Raw genomic sequence first — 13,137 nt, forward strand, 5'->3', positions numbered from 1 at the left:
GAGCCCCACAGGGTGTCAGCGGTTCGATCCAATGTTGTGGGCGGCTGTTTTAAGCCGATTTAGCGGCGGTACCGGAGCCGAGGAGGAGGACGGATCATCCATGCAGCACCGGAACCAGAAGTCGCATCCCAGTCTAATGCCCCGTACACACAATCGGATTTTCCGACGGAAAATGTGTGATAGGACCTTGTTGTCGGAAATTCCGACCGTGTGTGGGCTCCATCACACATTTTCCATCGGAATTTCTGACACACAAAGTTTGAGAGCAGGCTTTAAAATTTTCAACAATCCGTTGTCGGAAATTCTGATCGTGTGTACACAAATCAGACGCACAAAGTGCCACGCATGCTCAGAATAAATAAAGAGATGAAAGCTATTGGCTCTTGCCCTGTTTATAGTCCTGATGTACGTGTTTTACGTCACCGCGTTCAGAACGATCGGATTTTCAGACAACTTTGTGTGACCGTGTGTATGCAAGACAAGTTTGAGCCAACATCCGTCGGAAAAAATCCTAGGATTTTGTTGTCGGAATGTCCCATCAATGTCCGACCGTGTGTACGGGGCATTAGTCTGTAGGGTTCAATATTGAGTTGGCGCACCCTTTGCAGCTATAACAGCTTCAACTCTTCTGGGAAGACTGTCCACAAGGTTTAGGGGTGTGTCTATGGGAATGTTTGACCATTCTTCCATTTGTGAGGTCAGGCACCGATGTGGATGAGAAGGTCTGGCTTGCAGTCTCCTCTCTAATTCATCCCAAAGGTGTTATATTGGGTTAAAGTCAGGACTCTATGCAGGCCAGTCAAGTTCCTCCACCCCAAACTCACTCATCCATGTCTTTATGGACCTTTGGGATGGAGACTGTGAGCCAGGCCTTCTCGTCCACATCAGTGCCTGACCTCACAAATGCACTTCTGGAAGAATGGTTAAACATTTCCATAGACACACAGAAACCTTGTGGACAGCCTTCCCAGAAGAATTGAAGCTGTTATAACTACAAAGGGTGGGCCAACTTAATATTGAACCCTACGGACTAAGACTGGGATGACATTAAAGTTAAAGTGCGTGGAAAGGCAAGTGTCACAATACTTTTGGTCAGGACTTTTTTCTCAGAGAATAGGTGCCGAGTTACACCTTGTCTCCGCCCCCTACTGACCTCCAAGCACCATCCACTGTTCCACCCTTTACCTAGAGAATACAGAAAAGTATATTTTTTTGTTCAAGGTAGTTTGTATTGAAATTGCTAATAAAAGACAGTAAAATAGACCCCCTGCAGCCAGCAACAATAGAACCCTCACAGCAACAATAGATCCCCCAGCAACAATAGAACCCCAACAGAATTTACACCCAGCAACAATAGATTTCCCAGTATCCAGCATGAAAAGACTCTCTAGCAGCCAGCAACAATAGATCCCTCCCTCAACATTAGATCTCTCACATCAGCAACTGACCCTGCAGAAACAATAGATTCCCCCCACCAAAAGCAATAGAGCTCCCTAGCAACAATAGATCACCCTAGTGACAATAGAATCCTCAGCAGACAACATCAATAGATCACCCAGCACATCCCAGCACCCTTGGCATATGCATTCAGTGCTGAAGGTGCTGGAACTGCGTTCCCCCACGTTCCTGCTGAAAAAAAGCCCTGCTTTTGGTAATATAGTGTATGTACTGTACAATAGTATCTATGCCTGCTTATTAGCAAGTTTCTCTATATTGTACACTGAGCCATGCATGGAGCAGCTCAATAAACAGTATAATCCTGGGGTTTCTTGGTGCCAAGATAGGTCAACTTACATGAGCACATAAGAGAATCATTCCAGGCCAGCCAATCAAAATGGCCAAAAACGCAAAGTTGGCCGAATATGTCAGCAGCGATCGTGAACCTTGCAGATGTCAATTCAGACATAAAGTGGATGGCAGCACACTGTTATAAGCAGGGCTGGCGCTACCACTAGGCAAACTAGGCAGCCGCCTAGGGCGCACTGCTGCCTAGGGCGCCCGGCCACTGGTGTTAATACCTGTGTCTTTGTCCCAACTCCCGAATGAATGGAAGCAAGCAAACATTCATTGATGGGCACTGGTAGGCTGCATTAATGGGTGCTAGTAGTCTGCATTGATGGGCGCTAGTGGGCTGAATTTGATGGGCGCTTCATTAAAAAGGTGGGGTGTACATGGGCAGGGCAAAGGGGGTGGAGTCAGGGGTGGAGCCAGGACGGGCAGCAAAATGAGGTTTCGCCTAGGGTGTCAAAAATCCTTGCACCAGCCCTGGTTATAAGGTAGCTCCAAAAACTCACACGTAAGACATCACAGCACCAAACTGCAGGGAGATGTGTTGACGCATTTCATGCTAAGGAGCACATATGCTGCGCACACATGAGGGGATTTTCCATCAGAAAAATCTTGGATGGTTTTTCTGACAGAATTCTGCTCAAGCTTGGCTTGCATACACACGTCACACAAAAGTTCGCTGGATTTTCGACCATCAAGAACACGGTGACGTACAACACTACGACGAGCCGAGAAAATGAAGTTCAATGCTTCCGAGCATGCGCCGAATCGTTTCCGAGCATGCGTAGGAATTTTTTCGCGTCGGAATTGCTACAGACGATCGGAATTTCCGATCGGAACTTTTTCCGACCGAAAAATTGAAAACATGCTCTCAATCTTTTTGCTAGCTGGAATTCGGCCAGCAAAAGTCCGATGGAGCATACACACAGTTGCATTTTCCGACCAAAAGCTCTCATCTGTCTTTTGCTGGACGAATTTCCGATCGTGTGTACGCGACATTACTCATAACAGCGCTCCTTAGTGTAAAACACATCAAACACATCTCCCTGAAGTTTGTTGCTGCAATGTCTTACATGTGGATTTTTGTTTTATGAAAGTTTTTCGAGCTACCTTATAACTGTGTGCAGCCATCCAGTTTATGTTTGAAGCTTCCTTGATCGGCAACACCTTTTGTAAAGATTTTTGGAGCTGATGATGGGCAAACTGACTTGGAACAGTGCTTTACTATCGTTGGACTTGCAGACTTTGAGTCAAACGATGGGAGGGTAAGTGCAATGGACTTTAGTTTCAGTTTGAATATCCGTTCAAAGTTTGGGGCTAATTCTTAACCAATTTTCCTTGTTCAAATACAGTGTAGTCTACAGGAAGGTCTCATGGATTGATGGACCTAGCAAAGTTATCTGACAGAGAAGCTTAAACCACAAGACTGCCAGAGTGAAGCAGGTGAGCAGGTTTGGGCAGATAAAACAAGCTTACGTAGATCAGCTGTTACCTGGATCTAAGATGTAATATATTACAAGAAACAGTTGGATGCACTCGTCATTCTGTACATAGCTCTTGCTAACTGAACATTGATGCTTGCAATATTTACGGCACTGAAGCTTTATTGTTTTGGCTATCCCCTGGGAATTCTGAAGGCATTTTTTTTACTTCACTGCATTCTCTGATGTAGCACAACAAGGCAAAGGGCTATACTGTTTGTCCTTCAAAGCTGTCCAAGATATATTTGTTATTATAGAGTGGTAAGCATCCCTTGAAGAATATGAGGAAACCGGGTGTCTTTCTCTGTGCATTGGTCATCATCTTTTTTATGGGGGTAAGTCTAAATTTCAGTATATACGGTATATCTTCCAGGCAAATTGAACTAATTTCTTGATGTGGTTTCTGAAATATCAGGTTTCTTGTCAAATTTGTTTATTGAATTTTAACAATTGACATTCATAAGGACATATGGTGGCAGCAAAAGAAAAGATCACATATATGGTAATAATATTGAGTTGTAGTTCCAACATAAACTAAAAGTAATTTAACTAAAACAATTTTAGCATGGATCTAACTACTCAAAAGATGATGTCATACATTGTATAAGAAAAGATAAGACCAACTTAGACCAGGTTAATATAAGATGACCTCAAATAAAAAAAAAAGGTCTTAATTATTATCAAGAGTATAGTTTTTAAATAATAAAAAAAAAATTATTATATAATCTAAAATCGTATACTACATATTAGAACTATGTACAATTGGTATAATGATAGCTAAGAAAATAAAAGTTCTGCAACCAGAACTGTATAAAGAGTAAATTGAAAGAGGAGAGAGAGAATTGGGGGAAAAAGTAGAAGAGAGAAAGAAGATAAAATAAAAAGTAATCTTAGGTAGGAGAAAAAGTAGATAGGGAAGAAAGAAATGAGAAGTAGTAGGGGTCGCCGGGGTAGTACATGGTAATAAACACATACCATGAAAGCAGAGAATGGAATTATAAATCGAGATTACCATGGTCTTAGTAGGGAAGCATCAAAATTGGAAGGCAAAAAGTGAGTCACCCAGAGTCTCAAAGTTGGATATTTTATCTTGAGTTAAAGCCTCTGTTTTGGCATGGATCATTGCTTGATTGACTCTATTTTTAGTTTCAGCAATTATTGACCACTTGCCGACCCCTGCACGCCGAAATACATCGGCACAATGGCAGCAGTGGGCAAATGGGCGTACCTGTACGTCCCCTTTAATTGACGCAGCTAGCGGGCACGCGATCGTGTCACGGAGCTGCAGAATGGGGAGATGCCTCTGTAAACAAGTCATTTCCTCGTTCTGCCTAGTGACATGACAGAGATCTACCGCTCCCTGTCATTGGAGAGCAGTGATCGCTGTCATGTCAGTGGTAGCCCATCCCCACCACAGTTAGAATCACTCCCTAGGATACACTTAACCCCTTGATCGCCCCCTAGTGTTTAGCCCCTTCCCTGCCAGTGTAATTTACAGAGTAATCAGTGCATTTGTATAGCACTGATCACTGTATAAATGACAATGGTCCCAAAACAAAAGTCAAAAGTGTCCGCCATAATGTCGCAGTCATGATAAAATTACTAATAAAAAAAATTATTAATAAAAATGCTATAAAACTATCCCCTATTTTGTAGACGCTATAACTTTTGCGCAAACCAATCAATATAATACGCTTTTTGCAATTTTTTTTACCAAAAATTTGTAGAAGAATACATATCGGCCTAAACTGAGGAAACAATTTGTTTTTTTTTTTAATATTTTTTGGGAGGATATTTATTATAGCAAAAAGTAAAAAATATTGCTTTTTTTTTTTCAAAATTGTCGCTCTTTTTTTGTTTATAGCGCAAAAAATAAAAACCGCAGAGGTGATCAAATACCACCAAAAGAAAGTTCTATTTGTGGGAAAAAAAGAACGTCAATTTTGTTTTGGTGTAATGTCGCACGGCCACGCAATTGTCAGTTAAAGCGACGCAGTGCCGAATCACAAAAAGTGCTCTGGTCAGGAAGAGTGTAAAATCTTCCGGGGGTGAAGCGGTTAAGGACGGGGATTTCCAAACTTTGGCAATTGTTTGTTTCACAGCTGTAGTGATCCGCAATAGGAGTTTGAATTGGCGGTAGGAGAGGGCGGACGGTTTTAACTTTAAAAAAGTGCCATTGTAGGATCAGGATTGATAGGGATTTCAAACAGTGTTGAAATCATAAGAAATACATCTTTCCAGAAATTTTTTGCTACCGGGCAATCCCACCAAGTATGGAGATGTGATCCAAGATCACCACAGCCACGAAAACAAGATGGAAAATAATTTGGAGCATATTTCGCAATTCTGACAGGGACCAAATACCAACATGTGGGTAGTTTGTAATTTATCTCTAAGGCAGCTATATTTTGTGAGGATGACATATGATGGTGGGTCTGAGCTCGGTTTAGTAATAAGATGAGTGTAAAGAGTTGAAATAAATCCCTTAGTGTGTGGGTCACGTTTACATATATTTTCAAAGCACGTTAATCCTTGTATATATGGCATAACATTTTTTTTTTTTAATCTGAAGATATCGAAAGAGCTCTGAATTAGTAAGTTTGTGACTTTCACATAAGTCAGGGAAAGTTTTGAATGAAGTAGACAATGCTAGTTCACAGAGTTGAGTTAGATTAGTGGAGGTCCATGCTTTAAAAGATTTAGGGGTAGACCAAGCAGGATAGAAATGTGGATTTTTAAGAAATGATAAAAGAGGTATATAGGGAGATTGTAGTCCATTTACTAATTTAAATGTATCCCAAATGGCTAGTGTATGTTTAGTTATAGGATTATTGAGTTTTTTTTTACGGTCGGAGGAATTAGACCATACAAGGTTGGTTATTGAAAGTGGGTCGCAATCTATTGATCCCAGCGCAACACAAAGCAGAATTTCATGTTTTGCGTGATATTTGGGGATATGGGCTAATTGAGCTGCATGGTAATAGGAGGTAAAATTAGGAAAACCTAGTCCCCCTTCGGGCTTTGGAAGGTAAAGAGTGTGTTTGGGCAGATGGGGTTTCAAGGAGCCCCAAATGAAAGTTAATGCCTTACGTTGTAGTATTCTGAGAAAGTATGCTGGAACAGGGATAGGTAAAACTCGAAAAAGATAATGAATTTTGGGCAGTATAGCCATCTTTATTACATTAATTTTACCTATCGGAGATAATGGTAAAGAGAACCATTGTGTCAGAAGATTAGATATTTGACGCAAAATTGGAGGAAAATGTCCGAAAAATTGGGTGTGAGAGTTATCCCTATGTAAAGAATGCATGAAGTGGACCATGAGAAAAGGAGGGATGTTTGCGCTTGTTGTAAAATATGAGGAGGTAAAGATATATTAAAGGCTATAGATTTTTGAGAGTTAATAATTAGACCAGATTTGTGGGCAAAGTGATCACGTTTACTTATAAGAATAGGAGCAGAAATATGAGGGTATGACATAAAGATTAACATATCGTCAAAATAGGCAAAGTTTATTTTGGTGACCAGCTAAATCTAGACCTTTAATAGAGGGGTCATTACGGATTGATTGAGCAAGGGGTTCAATAAGTAGGGCAAATAAGAGTGGGGAAAGTGGACATCCCTGAAGCATACCAATACAGATGTCAAATAGGTTTGATTTATATCCAGCATATTTAACAAAGGCTTTGGGATTTTTGTAAAATGAGGAGATCCAGCTAAGAAAATGAGGACCAAATCGCCAACGCTGCAGGATGAAATGTAGGTAATGCCACGAAACTGTATCAAATGCTTTTTTGATATCTAAAGATAAGAGGCAGATGTGTATTTGTCGTGATTTAGCTGCTTGAATTAGTAAAGTAGTCCTGCGTACATTATCTGCTGCTTGGCGCTGTAGGATAAAGCCGGCCTGGTCTTTATATATTAACCACTTCTGGACCAGCCGCCGCAGTTTTACTTCTGCGGGATAACCTTACGTTGATTTGCCTTTTGGCCACTAGGGGGCACGCGCGTGCCCTTAGCATGTGCCTGGAGCCGATGTGAGTGCCCGGCGGGCAGGAAGACCGCCGGGCACCCGTGATCGCTCGTGACAGAGAGAGAACTGGGATCTGTGTGTGTAAACACACAGATCCCGGCCAGGCAATGTTCTGTCACATGTCCCAGAACATTGCCGGGAGGGGGGGTGGCCGCCTAGGAATCACCTAGGCGGTTAGAAGCCCGGAAGGAGGAAGTGGGACAGGAAGTCCCACTCCATACCAAGTACCCAGCCTCCCCCCAAAAAAAATCACATGCCAATTGTGGCATGTCAGGGGGCGAGGAATACTTAAAGCGGAAGTTCCATTTTTGGGTGGAACTTCGCTTTAAGATAAAGTTTATGTTTAGACTTGCATAACATTTTATCGACAGATTCTGATAAAAAGAGGTCAAGGTTTAAAAGTGCTTTATCAAGCTGTAATTTAGTCACAGGGGTAGGATTGGATTAAAAGATTGTGTGCAATGTATTCAATGCTGCTTCTAATTTTTGTTTTGGTTGTCGTTTTTCTCTTTTAAGAAATGAGGCTTGGCGTATACAAACCCCACGGAGAACAGGTTTATGAGCTTCCCATAGGGTCAGTGGGGATATATTAGGGGTCTCATTATTGGCCAGGTAATCTTTTATGGCTATTTCTAGATCAGAGGAGTGTGATGGATGAGATAGGATTGAGTCATTAATATGCCATATAGAATCTTGTGTTTTGGGTATTAGAGAAGTGAAAGTTGAAAGTACAGCACAGTGGTCAGCCCATGGAAAAGGGATAATAGATGAAGAAAGGAGTTCAGGGGTCATGCCTATTGAGATCAAAATGTGATCAATATGGGAAAATGATTTATGGGGATGAGAATAAAAAGTAAATGGGCACCTAGCAAGATTGATTTCCCGACAAGAATCTAATAAATAGTGTTGTTGAAGAAGTTGTTGGAACTTACGAGATTGAGAACTAGATACAACAGGAGTTGGGGATTTATCTAAAAAAGGATAAAGGACTTGATTTGAATCTCCACAGATTAAAAATGTTCCCGTTTTATGAGTATCAATTACCTGTAATAAATTGGAGAGGAATGAGGATGGAGTTTTGTTAGGAACATAGTAAGATACCACTGTGATTAGAGAATTGAATAGATATCCCGTGAGTATAAGATAGCGACCTTCTGGATCTTTGATCTCTATCAGATGGGAAAAGGTTGTAGTATGATGAAAGGCTATTTGCACCCCTCCTTGTTTAGTTTTGGCAGAGACTGTGAAAACTTGGTGATAAGCTGAACCAAAATATTTAGGGGTCGCCTTATCTGCGCAATGGGTTTCTTGGAAGAATACATGTGCTTTTGAGGAAGCTAAGGAGCGAAAAACTTTAGTTTGCTTTTGTGGAATATTTAGACCCTGTACGTTTAGCGTAAGGACATTTAAGGGGGCTATCGGTAAATCTTAAAGGAAATATTGTAGTATACTGCATTCAAAGATTGTGAGTCTACAATTATCCTGGGGGGGGGGCAAGAACCAAGAGGGGAGTAGAGACAGAAAAAGAGGAAGAAAGAGAGAGTAATGCAATGTACACACGGTCGGACATTGATCAGACATTCCGACAACAAAATCCATGGATTTTTTCAGACGGATGTTGGCTCAAATCCGATCATTCTGAACGCGGTGACGTAAAACCCGTACGTCGGGACTATAAACGGGTTCAGTAGCCAATAGCTTTCGTCTCTTAATTTATTCTGAGCATGCGTGGCACTTTGTGTGTCGGATTTGTGTACACACGATCGGAATTTCCGACAACGGATTTTGTTGTCGGAAAATTTTATAGCAAGTTCTCAAACTTTGTGTGTCGGAAATTCCTATGGAAAATGTGTGATGGAGCCCACACACGGTCGGAACTTCTGACAACAAGGTCCTATAACACATTTTCCATCAGAAAATCCTATCGTGTGTACAGGGCATAAGGGTCATATAGTCAAACAATAGTAAGTAAATTGTGCGTATAAGAAAAGTAAAAAGGCGGCGTACTGAGTGCATAAAAAGAACGCTAACCCAGAGGCCTACTATCTATCCGAGGAGCTCCTCCAATAATAATAGGTCAGAATGGAGGTTTATCCTAGGACAGAAAGATAGGGGGAGCAGTGACAATCTCTTGAGACCCCAACGGCCTAGATCTATATACAGAAAAAGAGAAATACTTGGACACGCAAGTTTGGCCATTACAAAAAAAAATTTTAAAAAAAATGAGCAAGGGTAAAAAAAAATAAAAGTTTAATTAGCTATTAATAACTATACTGTAAGGTGAGTATAAATACGTTTGGACTTTAATAGCGCAATTTTTTCTTGTTTACTTTAAAATAAGAAACTGTATGGTTTGCATAGCAATTTTACTTATCATAGGATTGCCAGTAATGAAGAAGGAAAATAGTGTTATTGATAAACAGGATCATTAAATATAAAACAATAGAGGTACTTCAATTTAAAAAATAACTAGATTTTTCTCTAAGATAAATATAAGTAAATAAGGTTATAAGCCAGACAATATGTATCTCACTGGCTTAAGGAGGGAGTGGAAGGGGTAAATAGATAAAACATAAAATATGTTTATCTGAGGTTGTGGGGGATAAAGGGGGAAGTTCAAAACTTAATAGAACAGTATTATTTTAAATAAGTTTAGTCAGATTATACTAATGCCCCGTACACACGGTCGGATTTTCCAATGGAAAATGTCCGATCGGAGCGTGTTGTCGGAAATTCCGACCGTGTGTGGGCTCCATCGGACATTTTCCATCGGATTTTCCGACACACAAAGTTGGAGAGCAGGAGATAAAATTTTCCGACAACAAAATCCGTTGTCGGAAATTCCGATCGTGTGTACACAAATCCGACGGACAAAGTGCCACGCATGCTCAGAATAAATAAAGAGATGAAAGCTATTGGCCACTGCCCCGTTTATAGTCCCAATGTACGTGTTTTACGTCACCGCGTTTAGAACGATCGGATTTTCCGACAACTTTGTGCGACCGTGTGTAGACAAAACAAGTTTGAGCCAACATCCGACGGAAAAAATCCTAGGATTTTGTTGTCGGAATGTCCGAACAAAGTCCGACCGTGTGTACGCCCTATAAAGGTGGTAAATAATTTAGTAACCAAATAAAGGCTAAGCCTTAAGATTGAATATGCTTCAAGATGAGGAGTGAAAGTCATTCAGGCCATTGCGTCTACAGGATCTATATCGGGAGAATTGAATCGACTTCTCTTAGAGAAATTTTGTCGGCCTCTATCTTTTTCAGATTTGGAGGATTCTTGAGGGGAGCTGGATGTTGAGCGTCGACAAGGGCTAGTTGAAGATCTTTCGATAAGATGTAGTTCTTGTAGAGTGTTTTGTAGTTCATCTGAGGATCCAAAGGAATGTTTGACACCTTGATAGGTAAAGCGGATAGAAAATGGGAATCCCCATTGATAAGGGATCTGGCGTTGCTGTAGATTATGAAGTAAGGGTTTCGGTGCACGTCGTATAGCCACATTAATTGGGGAAAGGTCAGCAAAAAGCTGATGAGGATGATCTTGAAAGATGAGTTAAATACCTACAAAAGTAACTAAGGAAATGATATATATCTTTAATTTAGGTTTACGTGAACCCAATGTTTAATATTTGAAATTTCATGATATTTACCTATATAAACCCTACTGTAAAACAATGAGCTTACTTTATAGATCCTTGTAAACTTACTTTATGTATCTTTATAACATTGTATACTCAATAAACTTCTTTTGACAAGGAAAGATGAGTGGATTTTTTCCTCTAGCTGCAGCCATGAGTTGTTCTTAGGTGCGATAGAAGTGGAATTTCGCAATAATATCACGAGGCGGACCTCCTGGTTTGCGTGGTGTTAAAGCTCTGTGAATCCTATCCATCTCCAAATGATTGACCGGGATTGACGGCAATAGTTCTTGGAAAAGTTCGGTCATAGTAGAATGAAGGTCAACAATAGCCTCAGGTATTCCTCATATATGAAGATTTGATTGGCGTGTTCTATTTTCAAAGTCCTCTAAGCGTGTTTGGTTAATAGGGTTTTCCTCCTTAAGAGTCTCTAATTCATTATCATGGGACAGTACATTCGTTTCCATGTCATCCACTCTGATTTCTAGGTCAGAAGTGCGCTGGCCTAACTCACGGATTTCTTTTGTGAGACTTTCAGTTATATAGTCTGAGGTCTGCTTAAAGGCTTTCTGTAACATTTTTTTCTATTGGTCTCAAAATATTTGGATGTAGGGAATCTGTTTGTTTTTCTTGTGAAGCGGCGCTGTATTCACAGTCAGAGTCATTATAGGCATCCCAAGGTAACTGCAGTTGCTTAGCAGCACGAGATGTGCCTGTGTGTGAGGAAGGAGGAGGCTGTGCCATTTTACAGGGGCCTCTAGACTGTGTATCCTTGTCACTCTTTAGTTTATTTTTACCTCAGGTGGCACCAAAGACTATTTTATTTATCCCAGGGTCACTGAAGAGGCTTATGGTAAGATTATTTTCAGTTTACCATGCCTTGTGGGTGTCTTTATCAGCCGAGGAGTCCCGAGAGATGTGGAGCTTCAGCTGGACATGTCTGTCGCCGGGCGACTCTGCCTCCTTCCACAAAATATCAGGTTTCAATGTTAAAGGAGCCAACGTATAGCTACGACGGCACGCAGGATCGTGCCAACCTGCCACTGTATAATGACAACGGCTGGTCAGCAAGTGGTTAAGGTTTTTTTGGGGGGTTTCTCCAAACTGTTCCCACAAAGTTGGGAGCATGAAATTGTCCAAAATGTCTTGGTACGCTGACGCATTAAGAGTTCCCTTCACTGGAACTAAGAGGCCAAGTCCAACCCCTGAAAAAACAACCCCACACCATAATCCTCCCCTCCACCAAATGATCTGGACCAGGGCATAAAGCAAGGTCCATAAAGACATGGATTTGGGGCGGAGGAACTTGACTGGCCTGCACAGAGTCCTGAACTCGACCCAATAGAACGCCTTTGGGATGAATTAGAGCGGAGACTGCGAGCCAGGCCTTCCCGTCCAACATCAGTGCCTGACCTCTCAAATGTGCTTCTGGAAGAATGGTCAAACATTCCCATAGACACACTCCTAAACCTTGTGGACAGCCTTCCCAGAAGAGTTGAAGCTGTTATAGCTGCAAAGAGTGGGGCAACTCAATATTGAGCCCTACAGACTAAGACTGGGATGCCATTACAGTTCATGTAAAGGCAGGTGTCCCAATACTTTTGAAAATATAGCGTATATTATTTTCAGATTATTTTCTGTATGTTAATTTTGGATGACCTTCATACCTTCTAGGCAGGATTTGTCCTGAAATAACAACTATTGTGAAACACGTTAATAACATACGCCAGGTTTATATAATTGCTATATTTTAATCATCCTATAATTGCCATGTATCTCTTGTTAAAATGTGTCAATTTATACCATATGTGTTATGCTGATTTGATAATTGATGATTGTACCTTGTAGTAAATAAATACTGTTTTTTAAGTTATCACTGATAAATTGGTTCCACGTCTGTTACAATCTGCTCCTCATGGTATCATGAGAGGATATCCCTTATTCTTCCACATTTTTGGATTGGCACTCATTGATTCCCACCACAACTAACATTCTATTTGTCTCCATAAAGCAGAGATCAAGATATATACAGTATATATATATATATATATATATATATATATATATATATATATATATATATATATATATATATATATATATATATATATATATATATATATATATATATATATATATTGTTTTCTTAGCGCCTGCGTGTATACTTGGAAAGCTATGTGTCTTATGATTAT

At 40.6% G+C, this 13,137-nt stretch overlaps 1 protein-coding gene across 1 annotated transcript in view; it reads left to right on the forward strand.

Moving 5' to 3' along the window:
- Positions 1-3,309: 3,309 nt before the first annotated feature.
- The window catches only part of LOC141133579 (NXPE family member 3-like), a 68,459-nt gene continuing 58,631 nt past the window's right edge, over positions 3,310-13,137 (forward strand). The window contains exon 1 of the mRNA XM_073623042.1: positions 3,310-3,604. Coding sequence (XP_073479143.1) covers positions 3,551-3,604 — 54 coding nt within the window. The 5' untranslated portion in view covers positions 3,310-3,550. The remainder of the gene's footprint in view (positions 3,605-13,137) is intronic.

This window comes from Aquarana catesbeiana, linkage group LG03 (genome assembly GCF_042186555.1).
Source record: "Aquarana catesbeiana isolate 2022-GZ linkage group LG03, ASM4218655v1, whole genome shotgun sequence".
Lineage (NCBI taxonomy): Eukaryota > Metazoa > Chordata > Amphibia > Anura > Ranidae > Aquarana > Aquarana catesbeiana.